The sequence below is a fragment of the Arabidopsis lyrata genome, assembly GCF_000004255.2.
Source record: "Arabidopsis lyrata subsp. lyrata unplaced genomic scaffold ARALYscaffold_4, whole genome shotgun sequence".
Taxonomy (NCBI): Eukaryota; Viridiplantae; Streptophyta; class Magnoliopsida; order Brassicales; family Brassicaceae; genus Arabidopsis; species Arabidopsis lyrata.
The window spans coordinates 16958825-16981113 of record NW_003302552.1 but is presented as its reverse complement, the minus strand read 5'-3'; the positions used below and the strand labels follow the sequence as shown (position 1 = coordinate 16981113).

The window sequence follows — 22289 nt, the reverse complement described above, 5'->3', positions numbered from 1 at the left end:
TAGACAAACAGAAACAAAGATGTGGAAATGTGGAAGAGGTGGTTCCTTAAACATCATGACGACCAGTTCTCTTCTTATTTTAACTTGAAACAAATAGCACAATCAACTAAAAGAAACAAAGAACAATAACTGATTACTGCAAGTATTTGCGGCTTGGAATTCGTCTCCGGTGGTTTGATGTCATGTGGTTCGGTTCACTTGAGTCCGCAGCTACATCACAAACTGATAGCCAGGCTTGAGCTAGGATGATGTCTCCTCTATGGGTTTAAATCGGAAGATGACTCCATTATTCTTCCTGAAATCATATGTCGTCTCATCCACCACCTGAACATATGATATCATCAACACCAACAATGTCGTCTATACAAGAATCACTAGGGGTACTATTTAGATATTAGAACCCCACTCACATCTGTGTCGGTGAGCTCAAGATTGTAGAAGTCCATGGAGCTTTCTTTGAAGAGCGGTCCAACATGCCATGTACCGCGGTTGTATTTAACAAACTTTGTTCCTGAGATCCTGAAGACGCGCACCTCTTCCACCGCAGGAGGAGCGTACAAGTGACCAGACTTTGATTCTACTGTATCTTCTCTCCTTTCGTCATCATCTTCAATAAGAGACGGCTTAGCCACTCCAACATACCAAGCATGAGCTCCTATTGATCCTAGGCACTGTGTCACGTGTGCGTGATGTGTGATCTTGGAAAAGCTAAAGGATGTATCTTGAAGTGGCATAATATATAACCTGTCAAAGTACAAACACATTGAACAAATCAAAAACCTAAAAGTTTTGACTTGTACTTAAATCTCAAGACTTGTAAAATACGTTACACAAAATTTATGCCTTTTGTAATTTGGAAATGATCAACACAACTATTTGGGACCAACATAGAAATCGGAAAGAGTACCGTGGGGTTCCTCTGGAGAGATCCAATTGAGCGTCGTTGGGACCGAAAGTTTCACCATCACGAGAGGCTTCGATGATTTGACCATAGTCTGCGAAGGTCTCGGAAGTAGCTTCGATCGGGATCAGATTCACTTCCACTGGAGATGTCGCCATCGTTGACCACAAGAAAATGAAAGAGAAATTGCATCTGAGCGCCTTTTTTTATTAGCTCAAGTTTTTATCGAGCTAAGTATCGATTTAGGGATATCTTGACAATTTGAAAAGTATGGGATTAAAATGAAAATAAGAGAGAAAACAAGGGACCGTTTTGCATTTCGGGTGTTAAGAAGTATGGGATTAAAATGAAAATCTATATATACTTATAGGTGTTCTCATGTTTTGTGTTGCCTATCCTCATTTAGATGCTGTGAAGACAGTTTTAGGTCAATGAAAGCACCAAATGCTGAAAATGTTCTGCTGAATTTTGATCCTAGTTCTTACTTGGTCACTGATACATTATTGCCCTGATTTGCAAATTCAAAATTGCCCCCTCATGAGTCATCCCTTTACCTACTTCTTGTTATGCTCAGGAACCGGAACCCATTGACTGGGATTTTTATAGAAACGGAATTGGGTCTGACATAGTAGACATGTACAAAGAAGCCTATGACAGTAAGTAAATTTTATTCTGCTCTTTTATTTTCCTTTCCACTTGTTTTTATTTTTGATTGTTAGGGATAACTTTACATGTTTTCTTCCTCGTTCTTGTACACAACTAAACCTGAATAGATGGGATCTGCTTAACCGGCGACTGGATTCCTCAGTCATTTGTGTTCCCTTCTGTAACAGTCAAAAGTACCAACCAATTGTAGAGAGACCAAAAAATAACTTTTTTGAACCAGAGTTTTTACAAAGAGAAACTGTCCTCAATGCACAACAAAACAATGAACTTTTTTTTTTGTCAAAAATTTGCAAAGTAGCATTTAACAAAAGAGGAGAGTCTCCGGCTTAAGCTGCCCCCAAAAAACTTCGTAGCAGCAAAGCAAAGCAAAGTGAAATCCCATTAGCAAAGCTTCTTCTGACCAAGCTGATCCGCTAGCACAGCATCCTCGTTCTTCTGCATAGCTTTTTTGGCTAGCTCGTAGCCAGCAAAGTTCATAGCACCTAGAGGAGCCACCCAGAAGAACCTCGGGACTGCCCCTTTGAATAAACCAAGTGGTCCCTCATTACGCAGAATCGAGACAACAACCATCGACATTGAGATCGGTCTCCCTGGTGTTGCAGTCATCATTCTCGTCTTCATCACATCAAATGGGGTTGTTACAACTGCTGCTATACCTCCTGACACCGCCCCAACCGCTATTGTCTCCCATGCCTCGAGTTCTCTTCCCAGCGCTTGCGCCACCATCTACAATACACACACAAACCCCAATCAAGATAACATTTACAGTCTTGAGCCTTTTGATTATCTTACCATTTCAGTTTTCTTACCTTTTTGGACTCTGCATACAGTCCCATGCCAACAACGTATAGTGGAACTTCACGGCAAAGAGTTGCGCCTGTCCCACGGAAAAAGCCACTTGGACCATCTTGCTTCCACGTCCCTACAATGGCTTCCCCTACATTGTTAAACATGCCAGCCTGCAACCGTTGCTTCAGCACCTCACATGGAATCCGCACAGCTGTGCCTAATAGTGTGCTGCAGAATGATGCAATTGATTGAACCTGCATCAAATGCTCAACATTGCTTACTGAGTACAAAACACAGAGATCAGAAAGCATAAATGCAGAGGATATAACTGTTAACCAAAAGCGGTTAAGTTCTTCTTCAGAAACCATACACAACTTTATCAAACCAAGTAATTAAGAGACCATTTTTGCCCCAGCAGTATCAGGTATATATTATTCAAGCCATAAATTTTACATAACTACTAGAACTTTATAACCAAGGAGATGCAACTAATAGTTAGTATACAAGGATCTATCGACTACCATGTGACAAAAAAACTTCAAGGAAGCTAAGTAATAGCCTTGATACTGGATTTTGCATCTAACATATGGTTCACTTACTAGATGCCATGAACTATAGAGGATAAAAGCAGTGTCGAGGTTTCTAGGAAACGATAGAATGTTGGGATTCCAGAGGACAAGTGGAGTTTTGAAGTGAGTGGAGAGATCATCACCTGAAATTCTGGGAGATTGGGAGCAAAATTGATCAACACAAGTTTGCTTGCTTCGAATATTCCTGTCCGCAGGCCATGGCTACAATGATGACAAAGATTAAGCCACATGGAAATGAAATTTAACAAGTAGAAGTGAAAATATCTTTGCTTTAAAACAATTGAAAAGACCTTGAAAATTGTCCAAGAATTGCTGGAATAGAACCCCTATACACTCCCCGCACACCAATCTCTGGAAGCTTTGCTATTACTTCAGGAAATGACAACGTTGATGCTTGCACACGTGTCTGGCATGAAAATGATAATGAATCCATCAAACCAGCAATATGCCACGAAAAGCCAGGATGAATTATTTGCATACTACATCTATCTAAATATTCAAATATTGTAGAATCAGATGTCAATTACGTCCTGATTAAGGCAGAGCTTTGTGGTAGCTAAGTTCTCACCTAAACTTGTCAAAATTGAGCATTTACTTACATTCAGCTTGCAAAAGCACCAAGAGGACTCACCTTGATTGTGTCAATCGGATGCATTAAGGAAGTGGAGAGAGCAGAGGCAAGCCCTCCCGCTAATGCAGATTTTAGAACATCTCCAGCAGGTAAGGCCACAGGGGGTGCAACAGCAACAACAGTCGCAGCTTCAAACCAGATGTTACTATACAAGTAAATAGCATCAATCACCATCGATATGACAACAAGAATTACAGGTTTGAAGTGTTTGAGGAAATCAACATGAAATCGATGAGAACAACTAAGGGGGAACTGGTCTGGTTCAATCCATACAGTTCTACTGATCAAATTGGCATTTTACTCATTAGTACAAAGACAAACCGCTACAAAATAAAACATCAATTTTGTTTCACAACAAAGAATTATACTTACCGAGGATCATCTTGTAACCGCTCATATGGCAGCAACACCATGAAATTACGGAAATGTCCGTATGAGATAGACTCCTCGGTATCAGCCTTCAAAAATCTCATCATCGCTATAGCATTTTCTTCATTAGCAGGAAGTCCTGCGTTATTTAGTGATGCCAATATCTCACTCTTCTGAAGAGTACCAGACTTGGTCAAACAGAGAGAAGTATAGGCACGGAGGATGGTTGGCTCCTTCTGTTCCATCAAGGACAAAAATTGCTTCCAACCAAACGATTTCGAGAAAAGATGACTCCTAGCTCGTCGCATAAATTCCTTGGCGTATCTTCTGGGCAATTTTCTTCTCCTCATTGCAATTTCCAGATCTTCCAAAGTTACTTTGCCATCACCATCTCTATCTAACTCTTCAAAGAACCTCCTGCCTAGAAGCCACAAAGGGTTATATTGGACGAAACGGAATAAATTATAGTACAGAACGTAAACATTTTCAAGAGCAAATAAGTAATGTGTTCCTTATATTAGCAGAGAATCTAGTATTGAGAAACAGCAACACACATTACTTAAGTTTTAACAGTTAAGACATCAGTTGAGATGATGACTAGAGCAGGTAATAAAAACGAAGACATGGTAATTTCAACCAACAAGTATCCTTTTTCAATGAATTTCACCAACACAAATGCCTTCAACAGTCAACTTCAAGCTTTGGCAAGACAAGTAATAAATATATATGCAACATCCCGCTGCTCTCTTTTTACTTACCAAGTTGCCAAGAAAAGGTAAGGTTCTTATTTCTTAATAAAAATGGGAGGATTCATACCTTCAGACTCTGTGTATCTGAAAAAATCCTGAACAGAAATCAGTTTTTTCTTGTCTGGATGGTCTCTTGATGGCCGTCCTAATTGCGGTAAAAGCTCAATAAGTTCAGTCAGTGAAATCGTGGATAGAGTGGATTTTAAGCGCTCTACATTTGATAAAGGTATACTCAGTAGTCCAGTTGCCAGGTTCTGCGGAGAATCAACTGCACTTTCCTCCTTACCAGCAGTACTGACATTACTTTCATCACCATCTTCACTTACGTGAGAAGTCAGGCCACCTATACCTGACACCACATCTCCAACTCTGGCAAACATCAGGTTCCCGAGGAATCCATTTACGTCAAGTTTTCTAGCCTCCCAGATGTTAAAGATAAGTGGACCATCATTAGGACTAGCTTCTTTAGAACAACAAGATTCATTCTCTGAACTATCCTGTATGAATTGGTCCAGCTTCTGGAGATTCTGAGCCAACATTTCAACAACAAAACCAACAGCACATTCAATCGAAAAAGGGTTCCCTTCCTTTTCTACAGATTCAACTGACTGACGCCTCACTTCTTTCCGATTTACAAATACCGCCTTTGATTTAAGGCAGTGTTTACGTAGACTGTTCTCATCATCCCCCATTTTGTGAATCCTCTTTTTACCTATCTTAAAAGGAATAGGAAAAGCATGAACAAAGCCACTAACCAACAAAGACCAAGTCATCGCAAACTTGAAGCAATTGGTACAAGAATCATCATCTTTCTCCAAAGACTTATCTTTCTTCACCACCACCACATCATTTCTACGACTCAACTTGTCACTCGCTAAATTCGGAGAAAACATACCAAAGAGTGACTTCACAGGGATCTTGATAGACAAACCTTTCTTTCTCTCATCACTTACCACACACTGAACATTATTAGTAGCATTGTCGTCAAATTCAGGACTAGCACAAATCCGCTTCTTCCTATTTCTTCCAGATGATCTCAAAACAAGACCTAGATCCCTTTCTTTGCTTATCCAACAATTTTCAATATCTCTTGCCGCCTTTTTCACACCAAGCTCAATCGGAAGAAGAACATCTTTAACTACTTGGATTGAATTGAAGAAAGTCCCGATATGATCATTCTTAGACACCATTGTAGTCGTCACTCTTATCACCGCAACATTCAATGGAAGAGACCAAAGAAAGATCGAATCCAACACACGAACCCTAAAAACAAAACGCACTAATCCAACTTCTTAAAGAAACCCAAAGTCCGTGGGAAAAAAAGAAACCCTAAAACTGCGAGAGATTCTCCGAAAAGAAAAAGATGAAATCAGAAGAAAAAGAAAGGAAGCGACGGCGATTCAGATACCGATTTGGCCATTGGGATATCAACCGTTAAGCTCAAGCGAGAATACGAAGGAAATGAAATGAAGAAGAAATGGGAGCAAAAGCTTGAAACAGAGAGAGAGCAGATATGGTGAGAGTAAGAAGAGAGGAGGAGGAGGTAACCATGAAATGATGATGACCCTTCTTTAGTTCCCTTCTTCTTTCTTTCTCTCTTCTTTGTTTTTTTTTTTTTTTTCCTTTTTAAAAAATAAAAAATGAAAATTAGAAGAAGATAAAGACATGGATATTATATCAGATAATAATTAATAAATACTATATTTACGTTTTCGTGTAGTGGATAAATCATGACCGGGTCTCAAATCTCATTAATCATAATCCAGTTCTAGGCTTTTAGCAATTTAAATTATGGATTCGACTTTGCCTTTAACAATTTTTTAATTAGACTTCCAATTTTCAATATTTCTTTTTTTAAAACGAGGATAAATAAAAAAATTGTTTTACCAATAAAACAAAAAATACGTAAAAAGAGTTTTGTGGAGGGAGTTGCTAATAAGGGGAATGAATGGATAGAGGTTGACGTAAGACGTTGCTGGAGCCACGTGACACGTGTACTACAGTTTCTATTACTGGATTTTTTGAAGCTAAAAAGACTAAAACGCCCTTCTCCTTTTGCGTTTGATTTTTGTGATTCTTTTCAACGACCACAAGTGAAAGAAAAGATTCGAGTCTTTTAGTGTCTCACAAACAGACCACAAGCTTATAATTTAGCATACAAATCTGCACTATAACAATGCAGGTTCTATAACATAAGATGATTCATATGGAGTCTTCTTTGATTGAAATATGCATCAAAAAGCGGATCCGCTGTTTTTAGTTTTGCCGAGCATCACGTCTTTAGCTTCATTGATCTTAGATGCTAGGAAATGGCTACCACCTGCATCTGGATGGTTTGCAACCATTACCTTCCTGTGTGCTTCCTTCACCTTTTCCGCCGCTACATTTTCCCTGTGTTTCAATCCCAAAACCCACATTTCAAACAACGTTACACTTTCTTCAATGAAACTCTGCTAATGCTATAACCAAATCGACCACAAATTAGTTGAGGATTGAGAAACTACTAAAGACAAGAGAAACAGAGTATCTGTGTGTGTGTTCCTTCACCTGATGCCAAGAATAAGAGCAGCTTCCCTTTTCGTCATCGTAGGCTGGAAACCGCCGTCATAAAATTTCTTAATTTTGGGCCTTGGTGGCCTTGCTTTGAATGCTTGCCATGCTTGGATTCCATATCTACCAGCAAGTGCTGTTGCAGCTACTGCAACCCCCGCTATAAATGGTGTCGCCTGATGTACCAAAACGCCATTACACAGATTAAGCATTCGTATATGCTTTGTTCTTCTTACAATCATCATTCTCAAATTCACAGGGAATAATAAATCATGCTCACTTATCACAGTTTTCAAGATCCATTGATCCAAAATAAGTAAAACTATTTGCAAAAGAGTACTAAATTTTGCAACAGACATTGAAAACAAGAAATCCAAAGGGACGTAGAAAACATTGCATTCACGAAAGAAGTATTTTGCAGTCACTTTTAAATCTTATCCTAACAAAACTAAAGACTCTTCAAGATGAGAAAAGCCAAGGGAGTGCCAAAACTCAGACTCTACAAAGATTTTTACAAGAGAAATCCATTTCCTTATAAACAAAAAGAGCCAAGAGTGTGATTTAACATAATGATCGATTTAGAAATCATTGACCAGTATCAAACAAGATTAACAGAGCACTGATTCATGATATGATGAAACCTAGAATCGAAAGCAGATGGCAAATCTAAAAGATTCACGGAACAAAACTCACAAGTCACAACTAACGGATGAACCCTAATTTCTGGAAGAGATTATTAGTGTTTCGAATTATTTACCATTCAGAAATCTGGGATTCTTCGTTTCATCCACAGATTTATTTGGATTTGCGTAGCCGTCAGAGGTGACTGGTGGACTCACCGGTGCCGTCAGAGAGAGCTTCCCGATCGCTGTAACCAAAATGGGACTACTAAAAAAACTGAAGTGAAACCGGTTTTTAACACCAACCGGTTCGAAACCGGTTTTTTTAATGTCTCAATAGATTTAGCAATTGGATCAATTGATTAAACTCTTTTCTTATTTGCATTTTTTTTTGGGTTTTAGTGATGAGAAAGGGAGGTATCCAAGTATCTTAAGAGCTACAAACCCAACAAAAATCCACACCCAATAAAAGAGAGAAAGTATAACAAAGAGACGAATTTGGATTACAAGTTCTTGAAAGCAGAGTCATGAGCATCCTTTGGAGGGGTGAGTCTAGCCAACAATGCCTTGTTGGGGCAATGATCTGCGTCCACAAAGTAGTAATTCCCATCCGCCTTGAAGCTCACATACGGTCTTTGCGTGTCTGGATAACGTATGTCTGAGAATTTCAGTGTTTTCGGGGTAAATGTGGCGAGCCATGTCATCATCTCGACCTCAAAAGTGTCTGAACCCGGCTGCCACCTCAGCTTGTGCACATAAGGGGTAACGAACCAGTGGAGAGCAGCGGTTGTGGATGCGCTAAGGAAGATCACAGTGGAGGCAACCGCACCTTTCATGATCACATTCAGTCCGGGGGAAGTCATGAAAGTGATGACTGGGCCAAGAGACACTGAGAGACAGCAAGTGGAGAGGGAGAGGAGTTTCACTTTCTTGATGGTGGATGAGATTGGGCCATAGTAAACCACCCCTCCATCATTCTCTTCTTTCTTCTCTTGGGGTCCGATGCTGATCTTGTGCTCATCATCGTCCTCTCTAGTCTTTGCTCCAAATGATGCCCAGCTTCTCTGGTTAAGGGATGGAACCTGGAATCTGACCTTAGGGATCACTGATGATGATGACCATGATCCTGCTATTGACCGATGATGATATCCTGAAAAGAAATGACCACAGGCTTGATGAATTTGTGGCATTCGTATAGTTTTAGAACAAAACACTAACAAACATGGAAATTCCACCAAATAGTTAGACTCAGTTTTGGTAAAGTAGAACTTTAAAGACCGAAAGATCAGAAGAACTAGGCTACATCTGATCTCGTGACCATTATTGACTTTTAAGGGATAGAACCACATCAAAGCACCACAAGACAATATCAATGGCATTGGACTCATACTATTGCCTCAAACAGCAGATAAGACTCAAAATGCTTCAATGAACTGGAAAAACCCTAGCCTGCCATTTCTCATCCAAATGAAGCTCAAGCCCAAATTTCAAAATCCGGTTGAGACCCAGACTATGTATTGCCTTACCAATTGCTAAGAATCAAAATGCTTCAAGTGAACTGGAAAAACCCTAGCCTGCCATTTCTCATCCAGATTAGGCTTTGGGAGAATCTCTTAAGTCAATTTCAAATCTATTTCAGTTCATCGGATTTGGTCCGATCAAGTAAAGTACTTTCACCATCAAATCGAAAAGGGAAAACTGAATCATGAGAAAGGGTAAGCATTTGGATTCAAAAGCCATGGAAGCCAATAAATAGCAGCTATTTTCTACACTAAAGCCGTAATGAATTGAGCTTTTCCAGTAAAAGAAAGGTGTATAGTGGAGAGATTAAAGAACCTGTAGTGGAGGTGGAGGAAGAGAGACGTCGGGATTGGGAGCGAAGCAAGTGAATCAGAGCTGATCTTCCCATCGCCGTTTCTGTTCTCGATTGCAAGATTCAGGTCTCCAAATGAAGGAATGTTGTAGGGTTTTAGATATTGTTTTGTTATATTTATGTATTAATTAAACTTGACGCGGACAAGTGTTTTAAAGTGGTCTAGTGGTTAGAATTACTCGCCTGAAGCCTGGTGTTCGATTCTTTGTTTTGTCCTTTTTAACACTTCCACACCTTTTCTTTGTTTGTTTTTTTTTTTTCTTCTACACCTAACAAAATTTTCTTTTTGTATACTATAGGATTGGCTCTTCCTAGAGAAGAGAGACTTTCAGATATAACTCTATTTTCGTACATGTAAGTTTGATGTAGAGAGAAATCAGATGATGATAAGGGACATAACATTTGGCAAGGTCAAGTAGTTAAAAAAAAGTCAATGCTGTAATATAACCGCCATTATTTAATCACTCAATTCAATTATTAAACCTCTCTGGACCACCACCACCAGCCACTGATTTTTTTGTTTGTAATAATCAAAAACATTGAAATCTTCACTTCACCCTTATCATTCTTCATCCACCATGTCTCGATTCCTTCTCCTCTTCTTCCTCATTCTACTCCCTTACACATTTTGTTCCAGACACGAACAAGAAAAGGACCGAATCTCACACCTTCCCGGTGAACCAAACGATGTTTCCTTCTCTCACTTCTCTGGTTACATTACCGTCAACGAGTCAGCTGGAAGAGCACTCTTCTACTGGCTCACTGAGTCACCACCGAGTCAAAACCCTGAGTCAAAGCCACTTGTTCTCTGGCTCAACGGTGGTCCTGGTTGTTCCTCCGTCGCTTACGGCGCCGCTGAAGAAATCGGACCTTTTAGAATCAATCCTGATGGCAAAACTCTTTACCACAATCCTTACTCTTGGAACAAAGGTATCTCTCTATATCTCCATTTCTCTCCAATTTTGGATTTCACAATCCTTAAATTAACACTCTTTATATTGGGTCAGTGGCGAATTTGCTGTTTCTTGAATCTCCAGCTGGTGTTGGTTTCTCGTATTCGAATACCACTTCCGATTTGTACACTGCCGGAGACAAGAGAACTGGTAAAGTCTCGACCTTTAACCTCTCTTTCTCTATATTCGATTAGATTCATCAATCATTTGATGATTTTGGTTTGATTTTCCCAGCTGAAGATGCGTATGTGTTTCTTGTGAAATGGTTTGAGAGGTTTCCTCAATACAAGCACAGAGAGTTCTACATTGCTGGAGAAAGCTATGCAGGTTATTATTATTTGATTCTATTCAATTTCAAACCTTATCTTAGCTAAGCATTTTCGTATTCTTCTTTAGGTCATTATGTTCCTCAGTTGTCGCAAATTGTTTATGAGAAACGCAATCCAGTTATCAACTTCAAAGGCTTCATTGTAAGCAAAAACGCACCAAATCTATTCAGAACAAAAACATGTTCTTATTGTGTTGTGATCAAAGTGAGTTTCTTTCTTTTTAGGTGGGGAATGCTGTGATTGATGACTACCATGATTACGTGGGTTTATTTGAATATTGGTGGACTCATGGTTTGATATCTGATCTCACTTACCACAACTTACGGATCACTTGTGAATTTGGATCATCCGAGCACCCGTCCCCTGAATGCAGCAAGGCCATGGAAGCTGCAGACTTGGAGCAAGGCAATATTGATCCATATAGCATTTACACTGTGACTTGTAAGAAGGAGGCTGCAGCTCTTAGGTCTCGCTTCTCGAGGGTTCGTCATGTGAGTTTTCCATCACTGCCCATCATTTTCCTTTTACTACTATTACCAGCTCGACTAATGTAGTCTTGGTCATTAAGAGGTTCCAACTTTACTATGCAGAATTGGCTATGTATTAGAGCCTCTCTTTGTGCTACCAGATTCAAAATGACCAATATATGAGAACCTTTATTCTCAACAAATAGATAATGGTACTTAGGCTAGTCCATGACTTCAAGTAGGTAGAGTGGCGATTACATGATATCTGGACTACAAAGAAATTTTCAGATTGTCTATCTTTTTCTCACTGCTACTAGATTCCAATTCATTGCCTGAGTTGATTTGCTTTATGGCTGCTTCTATAGATTCAAGTTACTCTGCCAAGGCATAGTCCATAGGTAAAAGATTTGACAAATCTTTAATCTTGCTACGTTTTTTCTTTAACTAAGCCATGGATGTGGAGAGCATATGACCCTTGCACAGATAGATACTCAGGCATGTATTTCAATTCTCCGGAGGTTCAAAAGGCTATGCATGCTAATATAACAGGACTTTCTTATCCATGGAAAACTTGCAGGTAAAAAACACATCAATGGGTGTTCAAAATTTACAAGATACTTTCTCTTGTGGTTCATGTTCAGTGACATAGTTTCCTTGTTTAGTGACATAGTTGGAGAGAAATGGGCAGATTCTCCTCTATCTATGCTTCCAATCTACAAGGAACTCATCGCCGCAGGCCTCAGAATATGGGTTTTCAGGTAACTAATTCTCCTTTCTATCAACAGTCTTGTATTCGGTTTAGAATCAGGATTGATATCTTGTTCCGTAAATTTGGATGCAGCGGAGACACTGATTCAGTGGTTCCCATTACTGGAACACGATACTCCATCAGAGCCCTCAAGTTACCACCACTCTCCAAATGGTACCCTTGGAACGACGATGGACAGGTAGAAAAAAACAACAACATACTCTGTTTCCTTTGTTTGATTTCTTTCTTCCGCGGAATTAAACTAATGTATGAGTACTGAAACAACAGGTTGGTGGATGGAGCCAAGTTTACAAAGGGCTGACTCTGGTGACAATACATGGAGCAGGACATGAGGTACCTCTTCACCGCCCTCGTCGAGCTTTTCTTCTTTTTCAGTCGTTTCTCGACAACAAGCCATTGCCAATGTAAATTTAAGACACTTTGAGATATGACCAGAGTTTCTTTATAAATAAGAAGTAAGAATCTCTTTTTCACATTCTCAGCTATCAGTTCATTGGCACTATTGACACACAATCCTTAAGCTTCTGTGTCTAATCCTAACAAATGTTAATAATTTTCACTTTCATGTCTTCTTCACATTGTTTATTCTAAAAGCTTTGTGTACATATCAATTTAGTTGATCTGATATTCAACGAAAATAATAATGAGTGTTGTCTGTTGCTTAGCTGCTACTATTAAATCAAGGCTTTCCGTTGCTTTTCTTGGTACACAAGCAAACGAGTAAGACATGGTTTTTAATTCTATTTAAAAGTTTAGGGAATGCATTTAATTAGAGGCACATGATCCTCTTTGGGATTGCTCACCTTGTATCCATCTCTATATGCATATTTTTTTGAAGTAATTAGTTATCCATTGATGTGAAAGAAAATAATTAAAAAAAAAAGAAAGAAAAAAGAAGCAATATCTCACTTGTTAAAAAATAGAAACAAAAAGGCAGGACAAAAAGAACCCAAATTGTAGGCAACAAGATCAGCATTAGGTGAAACTAAAGTGAAAAATATGAATGGACAAACCATAAAATGTCAAACAAAATCGGCTTACCAATTAAAACCAACCCAATCAACTAATTATTTGTGATGAGTATTTTATTTGGTTATCGTTTTTAAGGACTTGCTAATTCCCACTTTCTTTATATTAAAAGTTCCTCCCTGACGATATCATATATGTCTACACGTCTCCATGTGAAATACATGACTAACTAAATTACGGTGTAAGCAAGCAATATCTAGCTTTTAACTAGTCAAAGCTAGGTAATATCCCTATAATAAAATTATATATCAAATTATGAAACCTGTAAATGAACAGAGAAGTATACTATTTTGACAATGACTATGTAACGATAAAAATGAATAAAATAAACATGCGATAACTTTCAAGATGAGATATGTATACAAGATGCCAACGAATCGGAAACACAATAATGTCTAAGAAACTAGAGAGTAGTCAAAATACTCGATCCACAAGTAAGCTAATTTGACTATATGCAATATAATCAACAGTTTAATTGTATACATATTAAATACACCACATTATAATACCTAAAAATGGCATAAGTTGACAACGACCCTCGTTTGCCAAATTATAGTATAAAATCATAAAGGTGTTAAATGAGAGACTCCCAAGAAACTTAAGAAAAAAAGGCACTCTCTTTCTTTGATGATGATGATCACAAAAAAACTATATCAATGTATGTGTTTATTATGCATGGTGATTGCAATATTAGACGTAGTGAGTAGTGATGATGCTAAAGAGCAAAAGATGAAGGACAAGATCATCTCTTTGCCAGGGCAACCTCCTAACCTCAATTTCTCTCAATTCTCTGGCTACGTCACTGTTGATTCCGCGGCTGGACGGAATCTTTTTTATTGGCTAACCGAAGCTCCTAGGCCCAGCGGTACGAAGCCCTTAGTTCTATGGCTCAATGGTGGTCCAGGATGCTCCTCCATTGCCTACGGTGCTTCTGAGGAAGTTGGTCCATTTCGGGTTAATCCCGATGGAAAGACTCTTCGTTTAAATCTCTATGCTTGGAACAAAGGTATTAATTAATCTTTAATTTGATTTGAAACTTTTTACTATCGATCTTATTGGTAATCACAATGCAATCAATAATGTATGCAGTTGCAAATGTGTTATTTTTGGATTCACCGGCGGGAGTAGGTTTCTCTTACACAAACACTTCGTCTGACGAACTAACAGTGGGAGACAAGAGGGCAGGTTTTATATAGTTTCATAATTATAATTAAGAAAGTGTTAGTTATTAATTACATTATTAGTGAATATAAGATATGATGTGGGGACAGGGGAGGATGCATATAGATTCTTGGTGAGATGGATGGAGAGGTTCCCTGAGTATAAGGAACGACCGTTTTACATCGCCGGCGAGAGCTACGCTGGTACTTTCTTCCTTCGTCCATTTTAAATCTTTATCCTCTAATTTACTAAATCATCTTTTTCTAATATAAATTTGTCATGTGAGATTCTACAAATATTAAGCAGTTGAACCAGATGGTTATGGTTGTTGACTTGATTGTAATTGTTTATATAACTGTTTATGCATAGGACACGATATGCACTTCCGGTCCATTCATGTACATAATATGCATGAATGCATGTGCGAAATTGAACCCAATAATTTCTTTACTTATTTTTTTTTTCTTTCAATGACTATTTCAATTACGAATCAACGGAAACCCCACTAAAAAAAAGCTCGGAAAAATATTTATTCAGAGAAATAATGGGTTTTGTAAAATGTAAAACATAAGAAAAAGGGAATCCACAACAACCCAATTGACTTTTCTTTTATGACCAAATTAAGTCTTTAATGACTCCATATGAATACGAAGATTTAGCGTTATGACGTCGCCGGTTGAACTACCATATATTATACCCAAATGAGTGATATGCTTATTGGTAACAATTAATATGTCATGTGTGATCTTATTGTATTGGGGTTTGTGATTAATTAGGACATTATATCCCGGAGCTAGCTCAACTGATCGTCAACCGTAACAAAGGTGCCCAAAACCCAACTATCAATCTAAAAGGGATTCTGGTAAGAATTTATTTTGTATAACTCACTCATTTATGGATAAATCACTAAATCATTTTTATACTTTTATAAAAAAATGAAAGATGGGGAATCCCCTAGTGGATGATTTTAATGACAACAAAGGGATGCGTGACTACTGGTGGAACCACGGGCTTATATCCGACGAAAGCTACAAGGACCTGACCAAGTGGTGTCTCAACGACTCCATCCTATTTCCCAAGCCCAACTGCAACGCTGCTCTGAACCAAGCCTTGTCTGAGTTTGGTGACATCGACCCTTACAACATCAATAGCCCTGCATGCACCACACATTCATCATCAAATGAGTGGATGCAAGCATGGCGGTATAGAGGGAATGATGAGTGTGTTGTGGGATATACACGCAAGTATATGAACGATCTCGATGTGCACAAATCTTTCCATGCCCGCCTCAACCGCAGTACTCCTTGGACCCCTTGCAGTCGTGTCATAAGAAAGAATTGGAAAGACTCACCTAAGTCCATGCTTCCCGTCATCAAGAATCTTCTTCAAGCTCATCTCCGTATTTGGATCTTCAGGTATAATCACTAACGTGTTTTTGTATGTTAAACTTCATAAGCGTCCAACTCAAAATCAATTGGCAGACTCGTATATTTTACATCTTACTTTAGATGTGAGGTTTCTAATACAAAAATATTAAAATTTGTGTTGAATTATTTGTATAGTGGGGACTCGGACGCAGTGTTACCGCTAAGTGGTACAAGGCATTCGATAAATGCAATGAAATTGAAGAGTAGCAAAAGGTGGTATCCATGGTACCATTCACACGGCCTAGTTGGAGGTTGGAGCCAGGTTTACGAAGATGGTTTGCTAACTTACGCGACCGTTAGAGCCGCAGGGCATGAGGTGCCATTGTCTCAGCCTCGTCTCGCTCTTTTCCTCTTCACCCACTTCCTCGCCAACCACTCTCTTCCCTCCTCTTCCTCTTAATTTTTTTTCTTTCACTTAAGTAATTAAATTTTGTAATCATCATTATCTGCTTGTTCTATTGATAGGTGGTATTTGTTTATGTTTTGTGTGTAGTTGTTACTTATTAGAAGACAAATATAGATCTTTTCTTATATATTAATTAAAAATAACGTAATACATGGAGATCAAACTTTATTCGCTGAAAATGCTTTCCAAACCTCTTCGCTCATAAACAAATCTCTAGAGTCCCCATTCCCTTCAAATATACAACAACAACAACAACAACAAAAGTTATATTACCTAACGTTGAACCATGTGAATTAGAAACTGGGAGAAAGATTTAGAATACATACTTAGCTTTATCACCAAACCAGTTGTAGACGGATTTGACGGTAGAGGAGACAGAGTCCACGGCAGGACGGGCATGTTCATTGAAGAATTTGGTAAAGTCGGTTGTGGCTGAGTCTATCCTCTGTCCGATCGTTGGTGCTTCCTCGGCGGAAATCAACACCGACATAAGCAACATCAAAGCCATCACCAAAGCCACCTTCTTCTCCATGATCCGGTCCGTTAACGTAGATTCTTCCTTCTTCTATTTTCTTTCTTTCTGAAAGATGTGTCTTAAATAAATTACTTGAGGGAACAAAATGTAAAACAATAACATTCTCGTGAGTCTATATATAACTTGCTCTTTCTGGCCACAGTCTATATATAACTATTAGTTTTGGCGAGAGGTGAGTATTTTGATGAGAACGAGATCAATGAAATTATGTTTAAGTTAAAACTTAAAAGGATTGGTGGTAATCCATCATTATATCCATGGATGAGTTTGAAGTTCCGTTTTTTGGTTATTAAGCAACTCAAACCAAAGATAGACTAAACATGTCATTGTTTGTGGTTAACAAAATACATGTAATTATTCACATTAAAAAACCATAATTGTCATGATTACAATTCTAGAGCAGCTGAGATCATGACAGTAGTAATAGACGGTATACACACTGATAGATAGAGAACAACACACCACGACATTTAACAGAGGTTCCACAAACAAGGTTGGTCCAAGACCAGTATAGGCCTTCACCACCGTGAGCTTTGCCGAGGTTTTGATCCACCATACAAACGAAAAACACCGAAAGCCGAAATGCAAGAGATCAAAACCATTCCAATGCAAGCAAACAAAGCGCTCGCAATTCCTTCACCCACTTGGTTACAGAACTTCCCATACATATCACAAATCTTCATCCACTGAAGCTCTGGCTGACCCAGCTTTGCAAAGGCCGCAGACTGCGCCGCTGCTGCAACACCCGCCACACACAAGTATGCTACCGCCTGCTCATATATGCAAAACAAGGTCATTAACAATGCCACTTATACAACAAGCTATGTGAACTAGAAAAAAGACCAGGTCAATTTCATTGCTTTCATTAAGCAGAGATTATCAACATTCTTGATCACTTATTGATTTACTAACATTAATGAAAGATTCCAACCTAAATCTAATAAATGCTTGTACCCTACCAAACAAATGAATCTCATACGGTACACTTTTCAAATTCACTGACCCACAAAAATTCACTTCAGTGCTTAATAGTAGAGACCCAAGCAAGAACAGAGAAAAAGATCAAATGGGTAAAAACAGAGTCACCTGATCGCCGAAGAAAATGGCCCAAGCCAGTGGCTCACTGAGCAAAACGCTTCCTTTCATCAAACCCACCAAGCAACAAACCGCCTGAACCAAAGAATAACCCGCGGCTATGCCATTGATGACCACCAAAAACCTGAACTCAGAGAAAGATCCTCGCTAAAGTTGCGAACTTTATACAAAGCGATAAAATTGAGGAGTTTTGTCATGAAGCTTACACAAGTGCCTTCATGTCGGTGAATTTAGCCTTCTTCTGAATCGTGAATATCTCTCTTACTTGAACATCTGTAGCAACGAGAATCGCAGCGACGAGAGCGAAGGCACAAACCAAAGACCTCAGAATCAACTCTGTCACTCTCACTTTCCGATCAATCAGCTTCATTTTAGTACTACTTCCGGTGACGTTTCCGGGACTAACTCCGACTCCTAAATAACTCATCTTTGTCCCTAAATTTGAGTTCTTATTTAAAAGTATATGGAAACTTTGTGAGATTTTCAGAGAGATTGTAGATAGAAACAAAAACGTTGATTTGTTGTTAGTTGGCTTGGCTTTGGCTCCTTTGTTGCTTTTAGAGTGTTTTGCTACAGCTCTCCGTGTAAAGCAACAACAAGTGGCTTAAATAGAAAAAAGACAATTAATGTAATTAATTGCAAAATTTGCAGAGACTATTGTTTTTAAAGGTGTAGAGTTGAAATCATGTACCCGTGACTATCCCTATCCCTAAAACCATTAATTGTTTGATGGTTTTGAATAATCTACACAAATCTCAAGTAAATAGTAGTATATAATTTGACAATGGATGAGAAATACAAAGATCAAATAAAGGTGACATGTGTCGTGGACGAGAGATGTTCGTAAACGTCACACGGAACCATGACCATTGCCCATACCTACGCGTATTTTTTAAGATATTAAATTAAGATTTGTGGCTTATGAATGATGGAAATGATATATAAAAGTGAGAACGATATGGTCGGTTTTAGAACATTTAAGGACTTACAGTTATTATTGGTAAGATGGAGACAGAGAAGTGAAAGTGAAATACTATGAAAGTGAAGTTATGAAAATTCCTCCACACACTTTTTAGTGAAACACAGTTTGCATTTTTTGTTGAGATTTTGATTGGAGAGTTTATAATCAAGTTTTGAATTAACGAACTTATGCAATGGATGTGCGTCTAGGGAATGTCGATTTCGGATCTTAATTAAACCCACAAACTGATGATCACGAAATTACCATTATTTACTTCTGCTTTAAACAATTTCATGTTTGATGTTGAGGAAATTTAGTAATTTATAACATTGTACAAAGCCACGTATGTTAAAAACAAACTTTTTGAAAGATTTTTAAAATTGGGCTTTTCAATGACTATTGTTGATACGGTGTGTATCCAATAGTGGGGTTGGTGGTCTATGGAAGTGGTGTGGTCAGGTGCATGAGTGCATCATTGCTTGAGGTTGGTTAAATTTAAAAGTCATCTAATGGGTAATCATGGTTCTCTGTTTCCACCGTAACCCAGGCCCGGCCTTTTACCAATTTTAATGAAACATTTGTGTTGGGCCTCATATTTTTGAGGTCCATTTTGTTGAAAATTTTTATTTTTTTTTATTTTTTTAGGCCTCAAAATTAGTAAATAAATCTCCCAAAATTAGTAAAAGGGCCCATAATTAATAAAAAAACTCTTAGTAGAAAACTCTAATAATTGACAAAAAAATGTCTAAAAATTAAGAAAAATTATGAATGTCTCATATTTAGCAAAAAAAAAAAAAAAAATCCAAATAACAGTTTTTAATTTATTAAAAAGCCGAAATTTGTTTATTTGGCCCCGGATTTTACCGGACCGGCACTGCGTAACCCTCACTAAATTGGTGGCATCCAAGACATTTTAAACAGTAAATCATTATTACTTTGAGATCATGCATGAAAGGTAAAACAATTTTTATGCGTCCAAACAAGAACTTCTAACCATTATTCTCAAAAGATCTTTACGTAAAACTTGATATACTAAAGTACCGGTTTCTTGTGGTCTTTTTTAATTCATTTGTAACTAAGTATGGTAGTTTTTTTTTTTTTTGACATAATGCAAAAACTCTATCATCAATCATCAATGAAAAATCGTTGGCCGGTCAAACCAAAAAAAAAAAAAAAAATATGAAGTAGGAGCCATGCACTAACAATGTGTTATATATGTGTTCAAAATTTAACTTGAGAGCCACGATATTGATCACACAATTTATAAGCATGGGGTGAAATGCATGAGACCCACACTTCCAATTCCCCAAGTACGACATGGGACTAGTAAACCTCATGTGCGACCTTTCTAACTTGTAAAAGTGGTCTGGGTCGTGGAATTGTGGTGAATTCTTTTGTTACATACACTTACATCACCGTTTATCGAGTCGCAAACCGAGATATCTGATCCGTGCCATCTCTGGTAAATGGCCCAACATACAACAATTTGAATAGATCAATAAAGCTTTCAACAAAAAAAAAAAACTATTGCCTATTGGGCTTAACTGGGCTCTCTTGCAGAATTAACAAAAGGCCCGTGATGTTAAGCCGGTGTCAATAATCTAGGGTTTCCGAAACCCTAATATCTCCGGTATATATATAACATCCACGCACCGCTTTCTTTCTCATCTCATCTTCCTCCTCCTTCAGTCTATCTATTCCTTAAAAATCTTCTCCTTGTTTATATACTTAGAATATTCTGTACTTATTTTCTTTTGATTGGGTTTGAATTAGTTAGATCAATGTGACGTGATTTCTCTCCAAGGAATCTATTACTCAATGATGGAGCAATCTGAAATTGTGGTTGCATAATCTATAGTAAACGTCACAAAGCAATAGGGTAAGCCTTAAAGACGTTGATGGAGCTCTAGGGCTTCTCCGTCTTTAGGTATTTGCTAATGGCTCTCATATTCCATTGCCTTGCGGAGCGGCGTTGCTGCTTTTACCGTTTGGGACCGGCCATGAGATCTATATTCCTCTGTTTTTTTATTTTCACTTTCGATTTATCCAATTAGGTTTTAATTAGCCGATGAGGAGATCAGATTATAAAAGAACACCATCTTTCGGGACTGATTAATATTGATGTTACTTCTGCAATTCTGAGGCTACTATTCATTTGTTTTGTTTTCGATTAGTAAAGAGGCAGTGATGAACGAGAATGTCATGCACCACTCTGATAATAGTGCTGATAACCATCTCTAACCCATATTTTATCTGAGCCTTATTTGTGAATGTTTTTGTTTTAAGATTGAGAAGGGTATAGTAGTAGCCAGATGATGGTCATTATAATGACTTGACCTTGATGCGGACTGTATAGCTTTATTGCTTTTGATGATAACTTTTGGTTGCTGATGGTTATATTATTACCCTTTTACATCTTTGTTTATTTGGTCTTGTGGTTTGTTCTTCTCTTTATGTTTTGTTTCACAGAATCAAATAATTGTTTGGAACTACGAGGAATATGTCCGACTTATACCGGGTGGTTTCTGATGATCTCGAAGATGGTTATCATGTTCTTGTTGATTGTCAAAGATAGCTAAGAAGAACTAGATATTGAAATGCATCATATCTGTTGGTTTGTCTCTGAAATAAACAATCCATACTTACACAAATTGAGATGATCATACATTTCTTCTGGCCAAAACATGAAAATATGATAAAGAAGGGCTGTGGCTCTTCAATAGCGTGAGATTAACCATCTCTTCCTCACATCCACATCTAGAAGACTAGAACATCTAAATATCACACTAGCAAAGCCCATTACACTTGCCATAAAAAATAAAATAATTTAAATTTCCAGTAATGGGCTTGCAAAGCAATCTATTTGGACCCAAGGGCCAAGGCGGTGTTAATCTCTAGGGCTTCCAATTTCTCTTGTATATATATATACATCCGCGCGAATTCTCTCTTCTCATCATCTCCTGCTTCTTCTTCCTTGAAATTGTTTCGATTCTTTTGAATAATTGTACTTTTCTTTTGTGTGTTTGTCTGGGTTTGATTTAGTTACGTGACGCGATTTCTCTCCAAGGAATCTATTACTCAATGATGGAGCAATCTGAAATTGTGGTTACATAATCCATTAGTAAACGTCACATATCAATAGGGTAAGCTTAAAGACGTTGATGGAGCTCTAGGGCTTCTCCGTCTTTAGGTATTTGCTAATGGCTCTCATATTCCATTGCCTTGCGGAGCGGCGTCGCTGCTTTTACCGTTTGGGACCGGCCATGAGATCTATATTCCTCTGTTTTTTTTTTCAATTTGTCTAATTAGGTTTTAATTAGGGTTTTATTAGCCGATGAGGACAACAGATTATAAAAGAACACCATCTTTCGGGACTGATTAACATTGATGATACTTATGCAATTCCGAGGCTTTTGTTC

The 22289-nt window shown here is 38.1% G+C and overlaps 8 protein-coding genes and 2 pseudogenes across 9 annotated transcripts; 4 read left to right on the top strand and 6 right to left on the bottom strand.

Moving 5' to 3' along the window:
• Positions 1-22: 22 nt before the first annotated feature.
• Positions 23-1108, bottom strand: LOC9315644. The gene is made up of 3 exons (XM_002879531.2): positions 908-1108; positions 411-744; positions 23-324 (listed from the first exon to the last, which is right to left on the bottom strand). Exons 1-3 carry the CDS (start codon positions 1057-1059, stop codon positions 241-243), a joined length of 570 nt encoding a protein of 189 aa, XP_002879577.1. The 5' UTR covers positions 1060-1108; the 3' UTR covers positions 23-240.
• A 643-nt stretch (positions 1109-1751) lies between these two features.
• On the bottom strand, positions 1752-6336 carry LOC9315643 (mitochondrial substrate carrier family protein C). Its single transcript, XM_021028039.1, has 7 exons — positions 4763-6336; positions 3950-4367; positions 3578-3722; positions 3237-3352; positions 3069-3147; positions 2377-2610; positions 1752-2293 (listed from the first exon to the last, which is right to left on the bottom strand). The coding sequence occupies exons 1-7, from the start codon at positions 5883-5885 to the stop codon at positions 1949-1951; spliced, it is 2460 nt and encodes an 819-aa protein (XP_020883698.1). The 5' UTR covers positions 5886-6336; the 3' UTR covers positions 1752-1948.
• A 392-nt stretch (positions 6337-6728) lies between these two features.
• On the bottom strand, positions 6729-8156 carry LOC9315642 (mitochondrial import inner membrane translocase subunit TIM14-1). Its single transcript, XM_021028076.1, has 3 exons — positions 8003-8156; positions 7243-7421; positions 6729-7086 (listed from the first exon to the last, which is right to left on the bottom strand). Exons 1-3 carry the CDS (start codon positions 8003-8005, stop codon positions 6930-6932), a joined length of 339 nt encoding a protein of 112 aa, XP_020883735.1. The 5' UTR covers positions 8006-8156; the 3' UTR covers positions 6729-6929.
• Positions 8157-8267: 111 nt separating this feature from the next.
• LOC9317481 lies at positions 8268-9841 on the bottom strand. Its single transcript, XM_002879528.2, has 2 exons — positions 9702-9841; positions 8268-9015 (listed from the first exon to the last, which is right to left on the bottom strand). The coding sequence occupies exons 1-2, from the start codon at positions 9772-9774 to the stop codon at positions 8369-8371; spliced, it is 720 nt and encodes a 239-aa protein (XP_002879574.1). The 5' UTR covers positions 9775-9841; the 3' UTR covers positions 8268-8368.
• A 275-nt stretch (positions 9842-10116) lies between these two features.
• Positions 10117-12769, top strand: LOC9317480 (serine carboxypeptidase-like 26). The gene is made up of 9 exons (XM_021028050.1): positions 10117-10668; positions 10746-10841; positions 10926-11018; positions 11088-11161; positions 11245-11511; positions 11937-12064; positions 12150-12245; positions 12329-12434; positions 12524-12769. Exons 1-9 carry the CDS (start codon positions 10317-10319, stop codon positions 12662-12664), a joined length of 1353 nt encoding a protein of 450 aa, XP_020883709.1. The 5' UTR covers positions 10117-10316; the 3' UTR covers positions 12665-12769.
• A 731-nt stretch (positions 12770-13500) lies between these two features.
• Positions 13501-16406, top strand: LOC9315641 (serine carboxypeptidase-like 28). Its single transcript, XM_002881367.2, has 6 exons — positions 13501-14291; positions 14375-14470; positions 14557-14649; positions 15223-15308; positions 15389-15861; positions 16009-16406. The coding sequence occupies exons 1-6, from the start codon at positions 13913-13915 to the stop codon at positions 16271-16273; spliced, it is 1392 nt and encodes a 463-aa protein (XP_002881413.2). The 5' UTR covers positions 13501-13912; the 3' UTR covers positions 16274-16406.
• On the bottom strand, positions 16355-16949 carry LOC9315640. The gene is made up of 2 exons (XM_002879527.2): positions 16606-16949; positions 16355-16508 (listed from the first exon to the last, which is right to left on the bottom strand). Exons 1-2 carry the CDS (start codon positions 16809-16811, stop codon positions 16493-16495), a joined length of 222 nt encoding a protein of 73 aa, XP_002879573.1. The 5' UTR covers positions 16812-16949; the 3' UTR covers positions 16355-16492.
• A 173-nt stretch (positions 16950-17122) lies between these two features.
• On the bottom strand, positions 17123-18694 carry LOC9317479 (CASP-like protein 2B2). Its single transcript, XM_021028070.1, has 3 exons — positions 18116-18694; positions 17901-18033; positions 17123-17584 (listed from the first exon to the last, which is right to left on the bottom strand). The coding sequence occupies exons 1-3, from the start codon at positions 18334-18336 to the stop codon at positions 17333-17335; spliced, it is 606 nt and encodes a 201-aa protein (XP_020883729.1). The 5' UTR covers positions 18337-18694; the 3' UTR covers positions 17123-17332.
• Positions 18695-20139: 1445 nt separating this feature from the next.
• Positions 20140-21295, top strand: LOC110229299 (annotated as a pseudogene). Its single transcript, XR_002332732.1, has 2 exons — positions 20140-20144; positions 20749-21295. The product of XR_002332732.1 is annotated as an uncharacterized LOC110229299 (transcript).
• A 75-nt stretch (positions 21296-21370) lies between these two features.
• Positions 21371-22210, top strand: LOC110229298 (annotated as a pseudogene).
• Positions 22211-22289: the final 79 nt, after the last annotated feature.

What these genes read in the sequence shown, in the direction of transcription:
- LOC9317481 (XM_002879528.2), bottom strand. Translation starts at nt 9,774, where the DNA reads ATGGGAAGATCAGCTCTGATTCACTTGCTTCGCTCCCAATCCCGACGT. An exon ending in TTCCTCCACCTCCACTACAG is followed by an intron (nt 9,016 to 9,701) that starts GTTCTTTAATCT and finishes ATTTCTTTTCAG; the next exon opens with GATATCATCATCGGTCAATA.
- LOC9315644 (XM_002879531.2), bottom strand. Translation starts at nt 1,059, where the DNA reads ATGGCGACATCTCCAGTGGAAGTGAATCTGATCCCGATCGAAGCTACT. An exon ending in CTCTCCAGAGGAACCCCACG is followed by an intron (nt 745 to 907) that starts GTACTCTTTCCG and finishes GTACTTTGACAG; the next exon opens with GTTATATATTATGCCACTTC. An exon ending in TTGAGCTCACCGACACAGAT is followed by an intron (nt 325 to 410) that starts GTGAGTGGGGTT and finishes TCATATGTTCAG; the next exon opens with GTGGTGGATGAGACGACATA.
- LOC9315642 (XM_021028076.1), bottom strand. An exon ending in GCTCTTATTCTTGGCATCAG is followed by an intron (nt 7,087 to 7,242) that starts GTGAAGGAACAC and finishes ATTGAAACACAG; the next exon opens with GGAAAATGTAGCGGCGGAAA.
- LOC9317480 (XM_021028050.1), top strand. Translation starts at nt 10,317, where the DNA reads ATGTCTCGATTCCTTCTCCTCTTCTTCCTCATTCTACTCCCTTACACA. An exon ending in TGCCGGAGACAAGAGAACTG is followed by an intron (nt 10,842 to 10,925) that starts GTAAAGTCTCGA and finishes TGATTTTCCCAG; the next exon opens with CTGAAGATGCGTATGTGTTT. An exon ending in TGCTGGAGAAAGCTATGCAG is followed by an intron (nt 11,019 to 11,087) that starts GTTATTATTATT and finishes ATTCTTCTTTAG; the next exon opens with GTCATTATGTTCCTCAGTTG.
- LOC9315643 (XM_021028039.1), bottom strand. Translation starts at nt 5,885, where the DNA reads ATGGTGTCTAAGAATGATCATATCGGGACTTTCTTCAATTCAATCCAA. An exon ending in ATCCGATTGACACAATCAAG is followed by an intron (nt 3,353 to 3,577) that starts GTGAGTCCTCTT and finishes TTTTCATGCCAG; the next exon opens with ACACGTGTGCAAGCATCAAC. An exon ending in CCAATCTCCCAGAATTTCAG is followed by an intron (nt 2,611 to 3,068) that starts GTGATGATCTCT and finishes CATTTGATGCAG; the next exon opens with GTTCAATCAATTGCATCATT.
- LOC9315641 (XM_002881367.2), top strand. Translation starts at nt 13,913, where the DNA reads ATGATGATGATCACAAAAAAACTATATCAATGTATGTGTTTATTATGC. An exon ending in AGTGGGAGACAAGAGGGCAG is followed by an intron (nt 14,471 to 14,556) that starts GTTTTATATAGT and finishes ATGTGGGGACAG; the next exon opens with GGGAGGATGCATATAGATTC. An exon ending in TCAATCTAAAAGGGATTCTG is followed by an intron (nt 15,309 to 15,388) that starts GTAAGAATTTAT and finishes AAAAAATGAAAG; the next exon opens with ATGGGGAATCCCCTAGTGGA.
- LOC9317479 (XM_021028070.1), bottom strand. Translation starts at nt 18,336, where the DNA reads ATGAGTTATTTAGGAGTCGGAGTTAGTCCCGGAAACGTCACCGGAAGT. An exon ending in ACCGACATGAAGGCACTTGT is followed by an intron (nt 18,034 to 18,115) that starts GTAAGCTTCATG and finishes CTCTGAGTTCAG; the next exon opens with GTTTTTGGTGGTCATCAATG. An exon ending in CCATTTTCTTCGGCGATCAG is followed by an intron (nt 17,585 to 17,900) that starts GTGACTCTGTTT and finishes ATATATGAGCAG; the next exon opens with GCGGTAGCATACTTGTGTGT.
- LOC9315640 (XM_002879527.2), bottom strand. Translation starts at nt 16,811, where the DNA reads ATGGAGAAGAAGGTGGCTTTGGTGATGGCTTTGATGTTGCTTATGTCG.